Source organism: Panthera tigris, chromosome B1, assembly GCF_018350195.1.
Source record: "Panthera tigris isolate Pti1 chromosome B1, P.tigris_Pti1_mat1.1, whole genome shotgun sequence".
NCBI lineage: Eukaryota > Metazoa > Chordata > Mammalia > Carnivora > Felidae > Panthera > Panthera tigris.
Window position 1 is genome coordinate 151,268,495 of NC_056663.1, and position 21,629 is coordinate 151,290,123.

General features: G+C 33.2%; 1 protein-coding gene across 3 annotated transcripts in view; it reads left to right on the forward strand.

Moving 5' to 3' along the window:
- The window catches only part of EPHA5 (EPH receptor A5), a 338,394-nt gene that overhangs the window by 170,339 nt on the left and 146,426 nt on the right, over positions 1-21,629 (forward strand). For 2 of the 3 annotated variants that reach the window (XM_042984445.1, XM_042984446.1), the window contains exons 4-5: positions 4,106-4,261; positions 8,247-8,582. In XM_042984445.1, coding sequence (XP_042840379.1) covers positions 4,106-4,261; positions 8,247-8,582 — 492 coding nt within the window. Of the gene's footprint in view, positions 1-4,105; positions 4,262-8,246; positions 8,583-18,038; positions 18,419-21,629 lie in introns of those variants that run through there. The other variant, XM_042984444.1, reaches the window with a different exon arrangement.

Below are 21,629 nucleotides of genomic sequence, written 5' to 3' on the forward strand. Positions count from 1 at the left end.
ACTTAAAAAGAGCCTTGGAGCATGGACAGTAAAGGAATTATTAAAAATAGTTTCCTTCCTTCCTTCCAAAAAAAAAAAAAAAAAGTTTCCTTCTCTCCAAAGGATTGCCTAATCAGTTTCATGAAGCATATTCAAATAGGATACAGTTTTTGTCTCCTACTCCTCTTTCAACTTAAATAGACCTGCGTAATATTTTCTAAATAATGTTTAGGCAACATACAATTATTATTTGACAAAACTTTGCTCCAGAAGCTGCCTTTATGTTTAACTGTTTAAGTAAACGATATCGAGATGGAATTAAAAGAAATTTTAATACTCACCTTAATAATTATTTGTTAAATATGGCCGTAATTAAAATGCAAAAAAAGGTCAATTTTGCTTCTTTTGATTATCACTTTTTATTTTTGGCCTCCCCATATATGTTGTGGGTTCACGGTACTTTCAAGTACAAATTTTATTTTCTGACCACAATATAAATATCCCTTGCCACAGTGCTTGACAGAAGGAGTGTCCTCAAAAAAAAAAAAAAAAAAAAAAATACCCAGTTTTTTCCAAATGCATTCAGATTAAATCCAAAGTCCTTATCATGGACTACAAACTTTTTCTTACACTTCTTCTTTGGTTAGAATGCTTTTCCTGCAATATTTAGAAGCAGATAGAAGAGTTTCACAAGTGCAAGAAATTATAAGTAGATTAGTATGGATGGAGACAGTGAGTGTGGCAGAAGACCATATTTGAAGGATTTCTTTTTGTGTGGAAACTTGCAGACTATGCTAGCATTTTGTAATAAAATTAATTGGAATTTCCCAAAAATGACATGATTAAATGCTGTTGAGAAGTATGGCAACAAGATGACTGCAATCTTAACAAAACCAATTTCAGGGGAGTGGACTATGCCAATGTGTGATTTAAAATAGGAACTAGAGATGCATGTATGGAAAAATAATTTAAGAAATTGTGTTCTGAAGGGTAGCAAAACTGTTTGATAGCTACAGAGAGAACTGAGATCAAGTGAGATTGATAGTTTATTGTTGTTATTTGTTTGTTGTGCTTCACTTTGTTTCCATTGAAAAATTCTGGAAAACTGTATTGAGGTCGTATGAATGACTAGGTGAGAGATAGAGATTAAGAGAAAGAGATAGAGAGAGAGAGAGAGAGAGAGAGAGAGAGAGAAACTGAGTATGTAAAAGGGATAGTAGATAATTTGAAAGATTACTCTCAGAGAGTAGAGATGAGGTTCTTAATTCAAATAAAGATACTTTTCATTGGTAAAAGCAAAAACACATTTCAATTTTTCATAAGAAAGAAGGGAGAGAGGGTGGCTACAAGTGCACATAGGTTTGGACATTTGGTGATCGGAAAATAAGCAAGTTTCTTTAATGACTTCTATTTTCTCAGCACACAGAAAAATGTACCAGCCAGAGATCACAAAGGAATAGAGCTTCTAAGGAATAAGAAGAGAGAGGAGAAGCTACAAAATAATCATGCTGGTGCTGAAAACCAAAGTTAACTAAGGAAATAATACTAAAATTGTCTTGCAGCATTGTAGGTCCCATTTGGATTGGGGGCCATGATTTGAAGGCAATGAATAATTACATATACATGTATTTTTTTTTCTTGGACAACATTGAGCTCACAGTTTTCCTCTCTATACCGTTATGTGAATTTCTTTAACCTCAAAATAAATAATACCTTAAGCATAATCATTATCTTCCCCCAAACTCATTTCATACCTGGAGTTCTCTGAGAAAATGGCTCCATCCCTATTCCTCTCTAATCCATTACCCACGCTGATCTGTCAAACATCATTGTGATCTCAGTATTTCCCTGCTTAAAATTTGTGTAATGACCTCAAACAATAAAACCTCTAAGGTGTGACCTGGTATCCTTTTCCCTCTCTAACTTTATCTCTGCCATTTTAAGTCTACTATCACCCTGATCTTTTAGTTTTCTCTATCTCCTCGTTTGCTGTCCACCGGTTTAATTTGTTTGCAAGGATTTTGCCCCTCTAATGCACATTAATGCATTCTAATGCCCCCCCTTAATGCAAATGCAAATTGGATAATTTTCCTTTTTAATTTTTTGTTTTAATCTCAGCAGAGGCTTAGCTTCCTTAAGAAGTCTTTTTGATATTCCAGTCTAAATTAGGTATCAATTTTCACTTCCATGCTCTTTCTTTTTTTCTATCATAATCATATTTATAATTATTCATGTAATACTGTTAAGACTCATAAAGGCAGAGACATGTCTATCTTATTTACCTCTGTAACCTAGTACCAAGCAAAATTTCTGTCCTACTCATCTGCTGAAAGGATTTTGTTGAACTGCTGGTGAGAAAGATACACTTACCACCTTAACTTACTTTTACATTTCTTTCTGTTTTCAAAGTTTCTATGGAAGGTTAAATAACAGTGTTGTATATGGTATCAAAATAAGTTTTTAAGTTAGCAGGCATTCATTAAAAGAAAATAAATGCCTTTTGTTTCATAAATGATCACTTATTTCCAAATAGGCAGAATTGTGGATTGACACTTCATGTCTTTGAAAGTAAATAGTGTTTAAAGTGAGAATGGTTTTACTGTAGAGGATGAAAGAAGAAAAAATGGATAACTTAGCAATGAATGGTATTGGCTGCTACAGCAATCCTATTATAAGAAAAATAATATTTTAAATCTTTTCCTAATCATTTGACTACAAGAATGTCCCTAATACTATCAAAAAGCTCTTCTTATCTTTCAAATACCTTCACATTCTCTCTGAATTTATAAGAGCATTAAGGCTTTGCTATCGCTATAATTAGATCTACTGAAAAAAGTCCCTTCTCATTTTTGTCAATTCCTGATTATTCATGGTGATGGCAAAAAGCCTTAGCATGGATTACTAAAAACCCAAATCATTTATAGCACATGAAAATTAGCCAAAATTCATTATGTCTATCAAAATTTTCTGTTGAAATACAAGTTCCCCTTTCAGCTTTAGCAAATTTCCATTGATGCCTGAATAAATGCTCATAAGTGTACGTACTGAATTCTGAAAGTAGAAAAGATATATACGGTTGATTAGTTTTATGTAATCTAAGCCCTAAAAGGTAATCAAACCATCAGTTTGGTGGTTTTCAATTGGCCCACATATTGAAAGTTGGAATAAAAGTTTGGTTTTATTAGCCATGCAGAAGAAAGACAGATACCAGAGGTTAGGGAATGAGCAGAAATTAAAAAAAAAAAGATAAACTCTATTAACACTTATTTGACCACCAACAGAAATGTTAACACAGATACCCAAAGAACATTTTCTTTATGTGATTCTGAATAGTTCAGTCACAACCTTCATGCTATGTCTTTCATTCATTTATGTGTTACATAACAATTTAGGATCGCCTACTGTGGTCGAACACAGTGATAAGTATTATGAATGTAAAATTGAGTAAGACACATTTTCTATCCTTTATAGATCATAATAATTTGTACAGTATAAATATGACTGATATCAGAATAGATGCTTTGTTGAATCAAATAGTTCTAAAATGGAGTAAAATGTAAAGTAAATGCCTAACATCGGACTCCTCCTGAAATCAATATAATGTGAATGATACACCAGCTCACCCATGCTTTCTCCCAAGTATAACAAAATTTATGAAGCTCTTAACACCTACTAATTATCAATTAATTAATTAATTTAATAACAAAATTTCAAGCACCTACTATGCACCTTACTGTTCTATGAGCATCGGGGAAAATTAGCATTTCTTCAACACACTTGTATTAATAACAGAGTTAATGAAAACTACACTCAAAAGACTACCTAAGTTTTAAGTACATATAAGTATTTGTTTTTCATAATATAATTTCTTATAAGCTCCTGCAGCATAGAAGTCACTGAAAATACACATATTCCAGACATGTTTAATTTAAATACTTAAATATTTGATTATCTGAATGAATAGGCTGGTATTTATGATTCCGAAGCTTGTGAAACACTTTTGAAATTAATGCAAATATTGTGTTATATGTAATCTGTGTATACTAGTCAAAATAATGGCATTATTCACCAAACAAACACTGCATCTGTTCCAAGGAAAAGCTTAGTCTCTTATTTCTTTTGACAGTGTGCAGACCTGGGTTCTTCAAAGCCTCACCTCACAGCCAGACCTGCAGCAAATGTCCACCTCACAGTTTTACCCATGAGGAAGCTTCAACCTCTTGTGTCTGTGAAAAGGATTATTTCAGGAGGGAGTCTGATCCACCCACAATGGCATGCACAAGTAAGGAAACCCACTGATACTTGGTGATCCGAACTTTCACCACTCCGAAGAAAGAGCATGATGAAGCCTGTTGCATTCTATCACCATTTTCTCTAAAACAGGCATAATGTTTAATCTTCCAAAATAGCTATTTTTTTTTTACCAAATTTCGATTTTCTTGAGTAAGCTTTGGAAAGTTTGAGTCTCTTTTATCACTCGCTGTTAGAAGCATTCATTTTCCCTAATTTCACATTCAACATCCAAGACAGATAAAGTATATTTTATTTTATTTTGTGATTTCTTTTAGTGTTCAGGATGGCTAAACATGACTTTGATGAACCCACTTCGCTACTCACAGTAATTTTTTTTTCGTTCTTCTCCCAACCCAGGCTTCTGATCACATAAGCATACAATAAATGGCACTTGTGCCTTTTTTTTTTTCTTATCTGCCACACTAAACTACAAGGGCCAGTGAGAAGGTCATCTATAAAAAAAGGTAGGAAACACCACGTGGAGTGGTGAGGGTTGGCAAATAGGATTTAGGAGTCAAATATAAAACCAAATTTTTAGCTAGGACTTTCAAGCAGTTGTCATGTTTCTTATTAGGGAGTGCCCCTAACTCTAATTAATTATAGCACATAATCATATCATAAGAATAATGAATAGTAAATATTTAATTCCAACCTTCGCAGTGGAAGCATCCACATTCTTCAATGTCTTTGGTGTTTTGTTTTTCTAGCATTCCACAGATTTCTGAGAAAGAAGCACATTTATGTATTTGACAGAAATCCTTTCATAAATTTTCCACATTCAGAGTCTATGGCAAATGAAACAAAAACTCAAAATGAAAGGGAAGAAAGTAAATCCCCTCTCCTCATTACATTCAATATCCATGACCTTGCCTTGTTTTATTATTTTTGATCCCAGGAAGATGTCGTTGCTCTCAAAGATGATGACAAAACTTTTTGAAATTTAGTATTTATTCTAGGACATTCATTCTACTATTCAATATAAATAGGAATACAATTCCTTTAATAAATTGTCACAAACTGAAATTTTATCTGAATTTCAAGGGCTGAATTCCATAGTGTCAGTGAGACATATTTTCATAATTTCTCAAATCATTGATATTAATTAGCTTTGTATTGCTAAAGACAATTCTTTTATCACCAGACTGATAGTTTTACAGGTTAGATGGTTACTAATTATAAACAACTCCTATTCAAATAGACATTATTGTATACACTTTGGGGAGGTTCCATTTGAATAGAGGAGATTAAACTATGATTGAAAGTGATACACTTTGGTTACAGTAGAGATGATTTCAATTATTCAGAGCAAAAGGATGTCCAAGTAGAGGGAAATGTGGATAGACAATAGGCTGGTAAATTAGGGAGAGAAAACCATGTCTTGAATTATCTTTTAAATTTCCTTAGTTTCCTAATAATTATTTTCTTTAAGTGATCCAGCCATGATCTTTCTCTTCCTCAGCACAGAATTGAGTCTCCCTTTCTGTAAGTTTGTTAGGTTTGGGATGAGACTGTGCTCTGGTGGCAAGGACTGCTTCGTCCTCTTAAAGGACTTGAGGCTTCAAATTTTCTGTTTCCAGGTGTGTGAATTTCTAATACTGTGTTTCAAAAGAACACTAATTTGTACACATTTCTCAAAAGACTGTTGGGACTTGTATAGAAGATCTTGCTAACATATATTCTGTGAGTGCATGCGTTCCGTTTTTAGTTGCATTCATAACACCACAAATACTGCAAATGTTTCCCTTGAATGGGTGGCTTGATTGATGTTCACATGTTCACATGAGTATCTTGAATTTTTCTTTCACTTTGGATCTTTCGAATTAAATTTATGGTTCCAATTCCTTCTATCTATCATCTATCTATCTATCTATCTATCTTTCTATCTAAATCTGGAAAATAGAATGTTATAAACTTATAGGAAAAGAAAAACAAAAAAGTTTCTGATGAATCTGCTTAAATCAAGGGTACGTAGCCCTGTTTTGGTTCACATATCACATGTATTAGCAGGCTGTGGAATTTCATTACATTATTTTTAGGTGTATGACCATCTGAGCTGCTACTTTCTACCTCTACTTTAGGGCTTCACTTGAATTTGAGTTTCCTTTTCACATTAAGAGGCAGATGTGTCCCCACAAAATTTTGAGGGACTGTTACTGGCACAACCAGAAGAAAAGGGAGAGTCAGACTCTGATGTATTTGTACAGATTTAGAGGAAAGGTGTTAAATTTGGTTTCATTTCAGTTGGCAGGGAGGAAAAAAAGTTTGATATCTTTCTGAACGAGACATATTTCAAGTCTGTTTACCTTCACTTCAGAAGTAAACCTGTAACATTTTGACCTCAAACAACATTTTCTCCGTAACTTTCCACTATTAAATCAGTAAAAAATTAAGACTTGTATTTCCATCTTAAGTAATTGTTTCAACTTAAAAGTAACTGTTTTGTGTTGAAATGTGTGAGGTTGTATGTATGGCAAAATTCACAGAGTTCATCCATAAATGTAGTCAAGGTGGGGATTATTTTGCCAAAAATGACAACTCTTGGGTTATGGGGTCCTTTAATTTAAAAGACATTTTGTAAATACCAGGTAGCTTTTTTTAAATCACCTTATTTAAATTTAGTCTTCAACAGTCATGGCTTAATGAATGTTAGGTAGAAATTAATAATAATCTCTATGTTTAAAACAACAAATATTAAGATAAATAGGCTATGCCATCCCAAACAGCTTAATTTATGCTTATGAACCATTCAGCTACCACTATAGTCCATTCTGTTCTCTGTTGGGAAATCTTTACTTGTCAAGTCTGAAACAAATAAAAATGTATTTTTACTTTGGGAACATCTGACCATATAACATTAACACCTAACTGAAGTTATAACGCTAAGTATTTGGTAATCAACTGTAAAATAGACATTATGCAATTCCTTTTTTAAAAGACTTAATTTTTTATAGCAGTTTTAGGTTCACAACAACATTCAGAGAAAGGCAGAGACTTTCCATATACTCCTGGCCCGCACACATGCAAAGCCTCCCCCCTAATCAACACCCCCCACCAGCATGGTATACAGTTGTCACAGCTGATATAGAATTGATTTTAGTTCTCTTCAGTAAGCTAATTATTAGTTTCAGAAATAAAGTAACATACAAAAGATATTGTTATTACTTATATATCCTCATTCTGCTGATCCTTCAAGATCTGAACACTTTCATTCTTACCCTCATGGTGTTTTTGAGAGTTATTTATAAAATATATTTCTGATTTCCCATTAAGTAAAATTCACAGTTTACAGAGCCATAGTACTAAAACAATATCAAAGTAAGTGAAGTTTTATTACACATTGTAGTGTCCGACTACTTTAGATTTTTCTTGACACATGAGAGAGATTTCAAATGCTGTTGGTGATTTATCTGTGGATATGCAATTTATTTTGAGGTAAGCTAAGGCTGTTTTACTTGCTGCAAAATTTGTAGTCAAGAGCCACACTGACAAATCCTATTTTCACTTGTGCTCATTGCTTAGTAAATCCTTCATGTGTACTTCCTAGGTTACTGGGACAGATCTCAATGAGGAAGTAATCAGTTCAGTCCCCAAGGAGAATTTTTCCTTGGATTTGCCAAAGGACTTACCACTTTTTGAATGTATAATTTTTTATATAACATTATTTTTGCATACATAGTTTTACTTCATACTTCCTTATATTTACTGTAAGCAAAACATCTGTTTTAACGAAATGAGTAGTTATAGCAATGCCAAGATAAGTTATTCCTATAGGGTATAAATCCCACTATTGTCCCTACAAAACCCGAACAAGATTTTTCACTTATTACAAATTGATGACTGTTGCATTCTCCCTACTTAAAAGATTGATTGCAAATCTATTTTTTTTTTGTCTTCAGACCAGGGACTTGTGTAGTAAACAATGCTTAATGTTGTCATCTTAAAATATGTTTTTCTCACTTTACTTTGCAAACCAGGACCCCCCTCTGCTCCTCGGAATGCCATCTCAAATGTTAATGAAACTAGTGTCTTTCTGGAATGGATTCCCCCTGCTGACACTGGTGGAAGGAAAGATGTCTCATATTATATTGCATGCAAGAAGTGCAACTCCCATGCAGGTGTGTGTGACGAGTGTGGAGGTCATGTCAGGTACCTCCCCCGGCAAATCGGCCTGAAAAACACCTCTGTCATGATGGTGGATCTGCTCGCTCACACAAACTATACCTTTGAGATTGAGGCAGTGAATGGAGTGTCCGACTTGAGCCCAGGAGCCCGGCAATATGTGTCTGTAAATGTAACCACAAATCAAGCAGGTAAGTGTGATGTCCAACCAAATCATGTACCTTGGGCCGAGCTCTGTCAACTTTCTCCGTAGCTAAGTGAGGGCTAAACTGTGAGATCTATAAGAGAACTTCTCATAAACCAGAGGGCCAGGACTTAAAGTAGAATACATCTCAAAATGCTTCTTATAAAAATAAAAGCTAGGGCTTTCTTAGCACTCTCATCCATGGACAGGGGGTTAAGAATAAGATAATTTTCCATTGAATTTTTTTTATTACTAAAAAGACATTTTTGGCTCATTCGTAGCAAAATGTCATCTCAAATTTCACACATGCAATTATCATAGCTCAAATCTACATATTTTGTTGTTTTCTTTACTTCATGTTTTTTGTTTATTTTATTAATTTAACAGATAATCAATCGGGTTCTGTTTGCTTGTTTGGCACCACAGCTGAATTTTCTTTGCATATTGAAATAGGCTTTTCTTGTCATTTCTATTATTATAATAATAAAAACGTACAAAATGAATTTTTCTTTGCCAAATCCACTTATCAAAATTAGAATAACTGTGAACTATACATGAAAACACATTTATGTTCCATATAAAGCTCTTGAAATTTCTCGAGAGTAATTATTAGACGGTAGAGAATTCAGGTCTGCTTGTGCTAAAATTCCCCCATAGTTTCCACTCAGATATTCCATTTTAAGTAAATCAATATAGAGGGTGTCTTTCCTGGTAAAATAAAAACTAAAGATAAACTATGATTAAATTAAAATTCAACCTGTTTTGTAAGAAGAATTATTCAAAGTCTATGGATAATTTATGACTTGTTTTTGTCAACAATGGGGTATCTGGGCGGGATGAGGCATTAAATGTCACTTCCCTCTATTCCCTGGCCACAGCTCTCAGTCCATGGGCATAAAATTGCCATCTCATTAGACCACCAGGTGGACTTTCATCAGTGAAGACATCGTTGCTAGCAGTACTCACAATGAAATAGGATATGTTTGGCTGAATCGTTTTGGACTTAATTCATATAAACATTAGTGTAAGTTTGTAGGTTGTAGAATGACTTGGTTGACTGGAGAATGCTGTCGGTAATCACATCTTGGCCAAAATAATTTGAATTGTTGAATGTGTCAGGTAAATCAAGCCATTACTTCTTAAGATCAAAAAGTGCATGCAGTCGAGTTCATAGTTGTTTCTGACTGATCAAATCAAGGGAAGTGTTCAAGAGCAGCCTGGCTAACATGAAAGTAATTGAGTAATTTATTACGAATCATTCTAAATAGTCTAGATATTCTTGTCCATGTTGCATAGATGTCCACAGCATTTTTTTTATTCTTAGAGAAAACATTGCACACATAAATACCACTTCCTTAAATGAATCATTTATATTTTTCTCCATTTACTCCCTAACCTAAGGTGGAACTAACAAAAGTGTTAAAGAACTGGATAGAAATAGTGAAAATTAAGTTTTCTTTCACAATAGAGTCAGCTGCTGGCAATACTGGTGTATGTCGATATTCCATCACAGTATCTAGATGGCACAAGTGTTCAGTAAATGCAAACTGTCTTCCCACATCAGAAGAACACTGACGTTACAGCATGTGATTTCGGGTTTCTCATGTAACATCTTTCAACTTTACATGGTTCTGTGTATGAATCTTCCATTAACATATTGAAAACATGTTTGAATATGTATTCAATGACTGAATACAATCACTGAGAGTTATGTTCCTCAGGGAGAATAATTTCTAGTTTGCATAACCTCAACTTACTTGAAAGATATTTCTCTGCTGAACTATATGTAGGAAATGACTGTATATATTTAAGATAACGTACTAATAAATATTTGCTCTAGTTGTCTTTGACTTGGTAGTCTGTTCAGACTGTAAAGTGTGGTTTTGATGTATAAATACCTTAAATACCATGGAAGAATACTTTTCATCCAACTGTTCAAGGCACTGCTGTCATGTAAAACAAACATTTGTATTCAGAACAAATGTTTTGTTGACTCTTGGTTGCTGATTTTTTCTGAGTTCTCAGGATACACATACTGCCAAAGGCTTGCAAATATATCCAAAAAAAAAAAAAAATCAAAACAAGAAGACATTTTTCTCAGTATCTGACATTTTAGGTGAACCAAAGTCTCAATTTTCACCAAAATTGTAAACTTCAGATACCTCCTAAGAAGTCTTATATTGAATAATTATTGCTGCATATTTATCAATTACCAGCATAATAGAAAGTGGGCTGTAGTAGTTTTTAATATTTGAATATTTTAAGCATTAAATTAAAGAAAATTATTTGTGCCATATGTGTTTTTTATATAAAATTTCTTTCAGCGAATTTTAACTTTATTTTCAATCTTTTAAGGACTTTTTTTGAGAAATGCATTTCTTAATTTGTTTCAGATTTGTAATTTGTTTTGGCATTTTCTGATTGATTTATTTTTTGTGACATGACCACAATATGTTGTTGACTACAATAAAAAGCCATCCTTAAAATAGGTTAATAAATGTTTTATTCATTGTCTTACTGTGGACTATAGCCCAGGAGACAGTATTTCAAATTGGTCTTAAGAATTGCTCCAAAGCATGTCAGGTTACAGAGAATTCTATGCATAAAGGGAATGGGTATTTATCCTTGCAAGCAGTTCTCCATCATATAGCTGTGTGTCACTAGGTATAATTGGTCTGGTATAAATTAAGGTTTACTGAGTTCCACATAGAGATGTGAAAGACCCTTATGTCATCTTAATACATTATGTTTGTTTCTTATCAGATTATTCAAAAACATTGCCTGCATGCCTCCACTTAACTTATTTTCTGGTTTGTCTTGTTTTTGGTTTCTCCTCGAGGTCACTTGAGATGGTCACAGAAGGCTGGGCATCAGTCATCTACTACAGTTTTAGTGCATAGTATGAATTACCTAGATTCAAAATTAATTTATAAAGTACAAGAAGAAAAATAGCATTTTTTTTTGTAAGATGGGAACCTTGCATTAAACTAGGAACTGAAATTGATTAGGTAACCCTAGCTAACTAGGTAACCCTAGTTTTATACAGTATTTAAACATTTTCCCAGTCATTATATTATTATGAAGTCTAGTATCTTACTCTTGCGAGAAGTTGTCTAAATTCAAATGGTACTTTTTACATGCAATTTACTAGTAAGGTCAAAATATAAGTTTGGGACACCTGGCTGGCTCAGTCAGTGGTCAGTTGATTTCTGGGTCATGACTTTGAGCTCCACGTTGGGTGTAGAGATTACTTAAAGAATAAAGCAAAACAAAAACAAAATATAAAGTTTTAAGAAAAGCTGAATACTAGAATTAGTTGGACTGTATGTTCCTTATAAAATGAAGCAAATAGTACTGAGGTTGATAGGAAAGCATTGTAAAATTGTGATGATTTTCATGGCCAAGAAAAATAAACACATCTGAAAGTGAAAGAATAAGAAAAAAAAAGTAATTTACATGTGGTAAAGGAATACTATCTGTGGAGAAGGAGGAAATGATAGGAAAATTCATTGGGAATATGTTAATTATATAAGGATCTCTTAACAAATAGGTTGCAAAGTGGATAAAATGATGAATATGCAAACCATGAATTATTTAAAATTCTTAAACTTAAAAAAGGGATAATATTGACTGAGTTTCTCAATCTTCTAGTTACATGGATACATGATTGAATGTATAGATATATGGATAGAGAGTGAGTGATACATCAATACATAGTGTGAAAATTAAAATTCCATTGAAAGCAAATATTTTTAAGTTTCATTATCTGCTCACAAAATCGTGTGCATTATTATAGTCTTCTATAAACATATTTTTAATGTTTTTATTTTAAAATAATTTTGCACTAGGCACACTGTAGCAAATGCTAAAATTTATATATGTATTTATATGTGTATATAAAATATGTATATATTTAAATATATACAAATGTATATTTTATCCCAAGAAAGAATAAGCTCATTCTAACCAAAAAAAAAAAAAAAAAAAAAACAAAAGACAAGGAAATCACTAACATTTTAGTATGCAAAGGGATAGAATTTTAATTCTGGGGTAAAACAGACCAAACTTTAATTGTTTTGAATTAATCTTAGGCTTCTAGATTCTGTCCTCAGAGGGCTTAGTTGACATGATATGATTTGTAAAATGCAGCAAACATTTTGGAGGAGATGGCCCAACCTGTCCAGACTATCAGAAATATCACTAAGAAAGATGTCCCTATATTTTGATGGTTTTTATTTCTTGGTTCTTGTAAAGGTATCTGGGGTACACGATAATCCCATTTAATCAAGTACTTTCAGTGTGATGCCTTTCGTGCAGTTGACCAGCATGATGTAACATAGGATGTTGAAATGATCAGGGTTCCCTGAAGACCAAATTATGTTGTAGACCTGGAAATTTAAGAGAATGCTGAAACAAGACAGTGAAAGTAAATTGTTGCTCTTGCCAAAGTGGCAAAAAATGTTTTCTGGTGGTTTCTGTTTATTGAGATGTTAAAGAAAAAGTTCATTGTCACTTGTTAGACCATTACCAAACAAAGATGAAGGTATTTGTTGATTTTTTTTGCCAGTGGAGACATCATATTGGCTGTATTTGTAATCACCACCTGATTAAATATGTTGTTTGCCAAGATTGTTGGTCTTCTACTCAGACCAAACAAGTCATTTAAAATAAGTTCATGACTCTCATTCTTTATTCTTCTATATTTTTTTATGGTGGCACTGATTTCTACAGAGATACAATAAAGATTTGTGCTTACTCTTTTGGTAGGATGGAGATACTTTAGTTTGGCCATTACTATAGTTTTACAGCTTTTGTTTCAATGGGCCTCAAAGACAAAGAAAGCTTTCTTCCATGTGCAAGGTAAATTTTCCAAATATACACCAGTGAACTGGTGAAAGGGTCAAAGGATAGGATGGAGAAGGCATCACTATGCCAATTGTAATATGGGCTCTGGGCTGAATCTTATTTAATCACATTACCTCCATAACATCCACTCAGATCAGTGTTTCTGAATACATAGGGATTAATGCTAGCTCAGGCACAGTATTCAATAACTGGTAAAAGGTTTGGTCATTTACCCCTCCCCCTCTTTATTTATTTAGAAATGGTCAGAAATACTTTTCAGAAAAGCTGAAAAGCAGATGGACAATATTAACATATGTTGCTATTGCACAATCCTTCGTGAAGGGCAATCACCCTTATTATTTCACTGCAGCTTCAACTTCTGTGTTCTCAAGTAAAAAGAATAGAAATGATGGAGATTTTGTTTATACATGTGGCACTGTGAATTTATTTCTTATCATTATGATAAGGAAAATGTCTTATGGGCCCTTCCTAAAGTTATAATTAGTGGGCAGTTTCATAAGCCTTGAAAAATAAATCCACTTTAACACTTCTATTTCAGCAGGTCATTTAATACCTTCTTCTACATTAAACCAAGGAATTCCAAGTTTTTGAACATTATTTAACATTAGCCACCTTTCAATCCAGATTTTGGTCAACAAATTGAAGAAACATTTAGCACTCGTGCCAGTGACCTGGAGAAGCACATTGAATCCAGAATCGTTAATCATGCATTTATACTAGCTGGAATTAGATTGCTTCTAGCCCCTCTGCATCTGAGAAACTCATAAAATCCATTTTTACACATATTTTCTAAGCTTGGGCAAACTTAAGTTATAGAATCTTGTGAGTTTCATATCCAAGAAGCTTCCTGCCTCCATATGACTAGATAACTGGCTTTCAAATTTATGTCAGTATCCTGAGTTCAGATGGAGTAATAGGTTTGGTCAGGAAGAGAATTGTGTCCATCTATCAATTAACAATCTTAGATAAGGTGTGGGCTTGGTAATGAAGACATGAAGGAACCACTTCCTCAGTCACATGTGGAACAGCTGAATCAGGTAGCAAGACAGACTCCGTAAGTTTTAGAAGTTGGTAGTATTTTGAATCATCTGAATTCTTCCACATATCTGCATTCCAGTGCTCAGGATTTCACTTTTTTTCCAATCAGTGGCCTCATTTCCTCATAAAGCGATGCAGTAAGTTCAATCATTTTTACAATTCAGAAATTCTGTGGAATAAGACTTGGATTTTTATTTGTAGCTCTGTTATCCTTTTCACTGTAAGAGGACTTTTGGAAGCTCAAGACAGTTGGAGCTGAAAATTTAAATTTTAAGTTTATTTTATTTCTTTAAATTTGGTAGTACAGTTGGATACAACCAATTCTTCCCATATTTCTATTTCTCATGCTTTTATAGTACTAAAACAGTGGTATTTTGTCACCCAAAACATTACCTTCAAGAAGCACTTTATTTGAGGTGACCACGGCTGATGAAATGTATGTCAGGTATTGTTATATTATCAGTCCTTAATACTAAATAGGCCTTTGCTCCATTGAGATACAGCTAAGTGACGTCATAGGTTCTTTATTCCGATTCCCTTTAAGACTGTTACCCAAAACATTTCTCTTTTGGGAATAATTTTTGTTTATAATGTCCATTTTCTTATGAACAAAGTCTACTTTGGCTGGTTTAAACAGAAGAGGTCTTTAATACAGGATATTAAGCGGCTCATACAATCATAGAGAAGAAGAGATTCAAAGATTAGAGGCTATGTTTCCAGAATAAATGCTCAATACTCTACCGCCAAGTTGTCCTGATGAAGGGAAACATTGCGACTACAGTGATCAAGCAGACCACTTGACTTGACTTTATTGTGGTGGGGGACTTGACTTTATTGTCATTACTGTTGCCCCTAGTAGCATTGATATTTCAGTCTCAAACTTGTACTGAAAAGACTTCAGTATTGTTACCAGAAAATATTCATATTTTGCTACCATCTTCATCAGTAGAAAGCCAAAAAAAAAAAAAAATGAGAACTTCATGAAGAACCTGGTTTCTTAAGTTGCCTATCTGAATCTGTATCTTCCCTGGGCAAGTCTGTTTGATGGATCTCAAAATATATGCCTTTTCGTAGCAGAAAAGGAACCTGGATTTTTTTGAGTTCTTATTTCTATGTTGGAGATATAAGGTACCTATGTCAGTTTTATAAATACATAAAGTGCCATTCAAACGATGATATACAATGAATTTATTCAAATTTGAATGAAAATTACTATATGACAATTGCTAGACAAGTTATCTCTTATATTTTGGGAAAATCTGTTTGTTTGAGTAATTAAGATTCGTTTATCCAAACTCTTTCTTTTCCCCTTCCTTCCTTCCTTTTTTCTGTTTCTCTTTTCTTCCTCCCTTCCTTTGTTCTTACATATATATGTGTATATATGTGTGTATATGTATATGTATACATATGTATATGTCTATATTCATATATATGCATATTTATATATTCATATATATATGAATTTTATGTGATATATTTTATGTCTTTAATATATATAAATATTTGCATTTCAAGTGTTGAGGGTTGAGTTAATAAGTTGTCTCAACTCATGGCACATTACTATCTTTGAACTACACAAGGCTCTCACCTGGTTTATTGATTTTCTTATGTACTGCTATTGTCTCAAATCTGTCATTTTCATACATGAAAGAGCAGATTCTTAATATGTTGTGGTGTTTTCTGTCGTTGTTTATAAGTATTCGTATCAAATGTTTATTTAATATTGTAAACATATTTTTATTTTAATTTAATGGTATATTAAATTTTTCATTCTATCTCCTCATTTTTCACCATAATCTAAATATTTTGTGGATCTACCCATGTGGCTTTTGGCCATCTGATGTGCTGCTTGTAACCGTCACACATTCACTATACTCTACATTATCAGCTCACCCAGTAACAGAGCTCTGGATTCTCTGAGTACCCAAGCTGTGAACATTCTGTTTTCATTTTAAAGTCCTAATACAGTGAATTTCATTCAGTATATACAAATTTTCTTTTAGAAAAAAGAAAAGAAAAAAGAAAACAATAAAACTAGTAGACCACATTTTCAGTTCTTTTCCCATTTCACTGCACCATGTACTTAATAAAGTTTTATTGCCTTGAAAATGAAAACACAGAGTAGAAACTGTGTGTGTGCACGTGTGTGTTAATCTGTTGCACAGAGCAGTGGATTAGTATGTTGGTTAAATTTCTAGATTGTGGAGCCAAACTTTCTGGTTTCCATACTGTCTTTGCCACTTACTAGCTGTGTGACTTGGGTAAGTTATTTAGATCTACCAGACACTAAATGATAGTGTCTATGACATAAGATGGTTGCAAGGATTAAATGAGTTACTATCTACAAAACAATTAGTGTAATGCCTAGCATGTAATAAAGTATTAATAAATGTTAAATAGCAGCATTTTAAGAAGACTTTCAATAATTTTCTAGATACTGTCAGTCCATGGGAGAACTATGAGATAAATAGGTTTTAGAATTTACAAGTATTATATCGACAAACTCAGGGAGGAAGTAAATAAGATACAAGGAAAAAAAACATTCAAAGGCAAAAATAAACACATACAATCTCTAACTCAACAGATAAAAAAAGCAGCTGCTTCAAGGTTGGAGGAGTAAACAAGAAAATTATTTTCCAATAGTGACTCTATCTTCAATGATTTCCTAAAACATTGGGTTTTATATTAGCATTGAATTTTTTCTAACTTTGATAAAATATCCAGAGCAATAATGTAAAGAAACAAGAAAATAAAATCATCAAAGTAAGAGCAAGAATGGGGAAAACACCTTGAAAATTTAAAAAAAAAATAATAATAAATAAAAATAAAAATCAGACTGAAAGCTCATAAAAACTAACAAACAAAAAGCCACACAAACAAAAAAGAAAACAGACAATACTTATCTGAATCCAAATGTATTAGGAAAAAAATATGAATTTTGTTAATTACATCATTATTGTGTGTGGATCAATACTAATTTTGGTCCATTATTAAAGTTTTGAAGGAAAACTATCTAAGAGACAAATGTTGTTTAATTACATATCATGGACATCTCTACATTGTCCACACACAGATGCTTCTGTGACCAGATTATTATTTTGGCTACCAAAAGAAGCTTCTAATTTTGCCAACTGAAGCCACCCATCTACATGGAAATTTGACTTATGTGAGGTGCAAGTTCTGTGCTTGTTCCTATGCCTATGTGCTGTTCTGAAAACATAGCTCAAAGATGAGGCTCTAATCTGATTAGTTTGCACATAATTCATCCCAAGGATTAGTGGATGGGGTAAATATTTTCAGAAACTATCAAAATTCTTGTTCGGTTCAGTGGCTTTAGAAACTGGTGAAAGATTTGGTTTCTAAAAGGCACTTGAGAGCCTTCCGTTTCCTCTCTTTCTCCCTCCTACAGACTGTGGTGACAACGACAGAGACAGTGATGGCTAACATGTTTCAGCACTTACTGTGTGCACATTGCCATGTGAAGAACTTGATTTGCGTTTTCTTATTTGATCCTAGCAATATCTTCATGACATAATATTATTATTATTCCCATTTTTAGGATGAAGAAACTGACGTTTAAAGATGTGAAGTGCTTTGCCCAAGGTCACAAATCTAGTAAGTGAGGGAATAGGAACCTAAACTAAGAAATTCTTCCCTGGAGCTATGATACTCTGAATCACTAGTGAATATTGCACATGCTATTTCCTTTACCTGAAACCTGTTTCTTTACATCATTGTCCTAGATAGCTCAGTTTTCCGATCTGCTTAAATTGCTGCTTCCAGGAGAAAAGCTTTCTCTGCTTTCCAGCTTAGACATACCTCTCTAAAAATAACTTGAAGCACGAAGCACTGTAACTATTTTCTCTCTCGTCTGTGTTTCTGGACTTGCCTTAGGGTCACAACAGTGCCTAACACTTGTGTTTGTTCAGTTTATAAATGAATGGGTTTCCATATTATGCAAATTAGTGTTATAATTCCAGTTACTGGTAGTAATGTTGATGTATAATGTGTTTTAAAGATTTTTGGAAGTCTTAAAAAAATTCTGAACCAAATTTTTGTTTGTGTTGGGTGTTATTTATTTATTTATTTATTTATTTATTTATAAATTAAGGATCCAGAGGCAGAGCCCTAATTGTAATTCATAGGTTTATGTTCTCCAGGACTTTAAAATAAAATATTGTTATTTAAGGTCCACCAATCTGCTGGTGTGCCTGCTTTCTTAACCTCTCTTCTTTAGACACTCCAATCTTGACAAAAGAATTCACTGAGGATGATTGAACCCATTCTAGAGAAGAATTTTATGTAATGATTGCTGTGCCATTTAAGGGCAATACATGATATTTTCAGTCTTAATGTGTTTAAGGACTCCACACCTCAATTTGTGATTCAATATATCCACAGAAGGGCCTGATAATCTGCATATTCTCTCTCTGTCTCTCTGTCTCTCTGTCTGTTTCTGTCTCTGTCTCTGTCTCTCTGTCTGTCTCTCTCTCTCTCTTTCTCTCTGATACACACACACACACACACACACACACACACACACACACACAGCTAATGATTCTGCTGCAGGGTAGGTTTGGCCCCATTTAAAAACAATGATACTTGTGAGAGGTTCTGATATTTCTTTCCTATCCTTCCTCTCTACGCAAATAGTGACAACTCCTTAATCAGGTTTGCTTGATGTTGCTTTTTCCCTAAAGCTGTCTACAAAATATCTGCTGACAGTCTGTTTTCACACCAGCAAGGATTTTGTTAATACTATTCTTTCCCTCTAATCTAGTTACTCTATTTTGCCCATTGCTCACCTGCAAGCTGGTTTTAAACTGCTCTTTCCTGTCAGTTCTGGTTGCAAGCTGATTTCCTATTCAACAGAAACATGGTCAATGATCCATTTCCTCTGTGAACCATCAAACATTCTTGTGGCTCAGCTCAGAATCAGAGCAGCTCAGCATTTGAACTATTCAATCATTTATCTCATTGGCATGTATGCTATGAACTTATTTGCGTAAAGATGCATATTGTAGATTGATATGCATAGAATATCAATTTCTTTAGAACCTTTACTCTGAATTGCCATTGCCCTTTATTACTAGTCCTTGAGAACTAAGTTTCAAAAGCATTCCCAATGGCCTGGTATCATGTAAATCTTCTTGGTGTGCTCTTTAGATGTATTATAATAGTGAAACCATAGATGCAAAATCATGTTTAAATTAAGCATACGCCTGAATTGTCTATTAAGTTCGAAACAAAGTTTACTTAGAATACGAATTTTTTGCACAATTTATTGGAATGACTTGTTCATGTTATTTTCCCAAAATGGACTGTCATGCATTCAAATACGCAATATTTATTCAGTACCTCCTGCATTCATTATACTCTATTGAGCATTCTAAAAGGTACACAAGTATTTGAAGACATGTTTCATCCTTACACTATTTTATCTGCCCACTGAAGAATTAAATAAGGTCTAAAAAGGAAAACAATTAGAAAAGAATTAATGACAATTTGGATATTAAACTGAGAAATAATAGCATCAGATTCATCTCTGAATGACATTATGTATTGACTTGTTGACTTCACATTATCTTTTTTTTTCTATTTTGTCTCCTTTATCACATGTACATCTGTAAAGTCGTTCATTCAAATCCACTAGTCATGATATACAGGTTCATTTATTAAAAATAGTTGACAAACCACTTTTTAACTGCCTTTATGTCTATTTAAATGGTCATGCCTTGTTTGGTAAACATCAAGAAAGCATAATAATCTTTACTGATAATGGCCTATTGTTGAGTGATATACTAACACAAAATGAAGTGAGAAAAAAAATATCCTAAGATTATTTGACTGTGGAGAGCACTTTCATTTACTCTGTTCTATCTAATTATATTAATAATTGAAAGTATATCTAATTTTATTAATAATTGAAAGTATACTTGACACATTTTTGGAATGCAGCTGAACAAGCTATTTTGTAGCTTGACACAATGGTCCCAGTATCTTCTTTATCAAAACAAGCATCTAACTTGAGGACTTTTTTTGAAGATAGGAATATTTTCCATTAAACAAAATATACTTTGAGTGCTAGCTTTTTGATCTTACTTTTTACAAATTTTCCTCCATTAGTAAAAAAAGAGAGGCTAGTTTATTTAATCTTCAAGCTTAGGAGGCTTTGCAAACTGATGTTTAAATTATGAATAAAGCAATGATTTCCTTTAGACTTGTGGTACAGATCAAATATAAATAAATATTATTGCAACTGTGCAGTTTTTCTGCTTTAGTTATATCTGCCTATTCAAAGTACGTGTCAGAATTACTAACAAAGGACAAAAAATAACAAGTATTGGCAAGGATGTGGAGAAAAAGTAACTTTCGTGCACTCTTGGTGGGAATGTAAACTGGTACAGCCACTGTGGAAAACTGTATTGGGGGCGGGGCTCAAAAAATTAAACATAGAAATACCATTTGACCCAATAATTCCACTGCTGGGTATTTACTCAAAGAAAATGAAAACACTAATTCAAAAAGATATATATACCCTTCTGTGTAGAGATAAGATATGGAGCAACCTATGTGTTCATCACTAGATAAATGAATAAATATACACCTATACATACATTAGAATATTATGCAGCATTAAAAATGAGATTTTGACATTTCTGAGAGCATAGATGGACCTAGACGATATTATGCTAAGTGCAAAAGCAAATATATGATTTCACTCCTATGTGAAAAATGAAAACAAGACAAATGAGTACACAGACAAACAAAAAGCAAAATCAAACCTGTAAATACACAGAACAAACTGATGGTTGCCAGAGGAACAGGGGTTGGAAAAATGAGCAAAATTGGTGAAGAGGAATGAGAGATACTGGCTTCCATTTATGGAACGAATAAGTCATAGGAATAAATAGAATCAATAATATTGCAATAACATATGGTGACAGAGGGTGGCTATACTTGTGGTGAATATAACATACAGAGATATTGAATCACTGCCGTACAACTGAAACTAACGTAACATTGTGTGCCAACGATACTCAAAAAGTTTGAAAAAAGTAATAAAGTGAATTTAGAGGATCTCTATTTTTTAAGTAGTTTTTATTTTTCCCTGATAAAATAGTAAATGATATTCAAAGATGAAAACTTT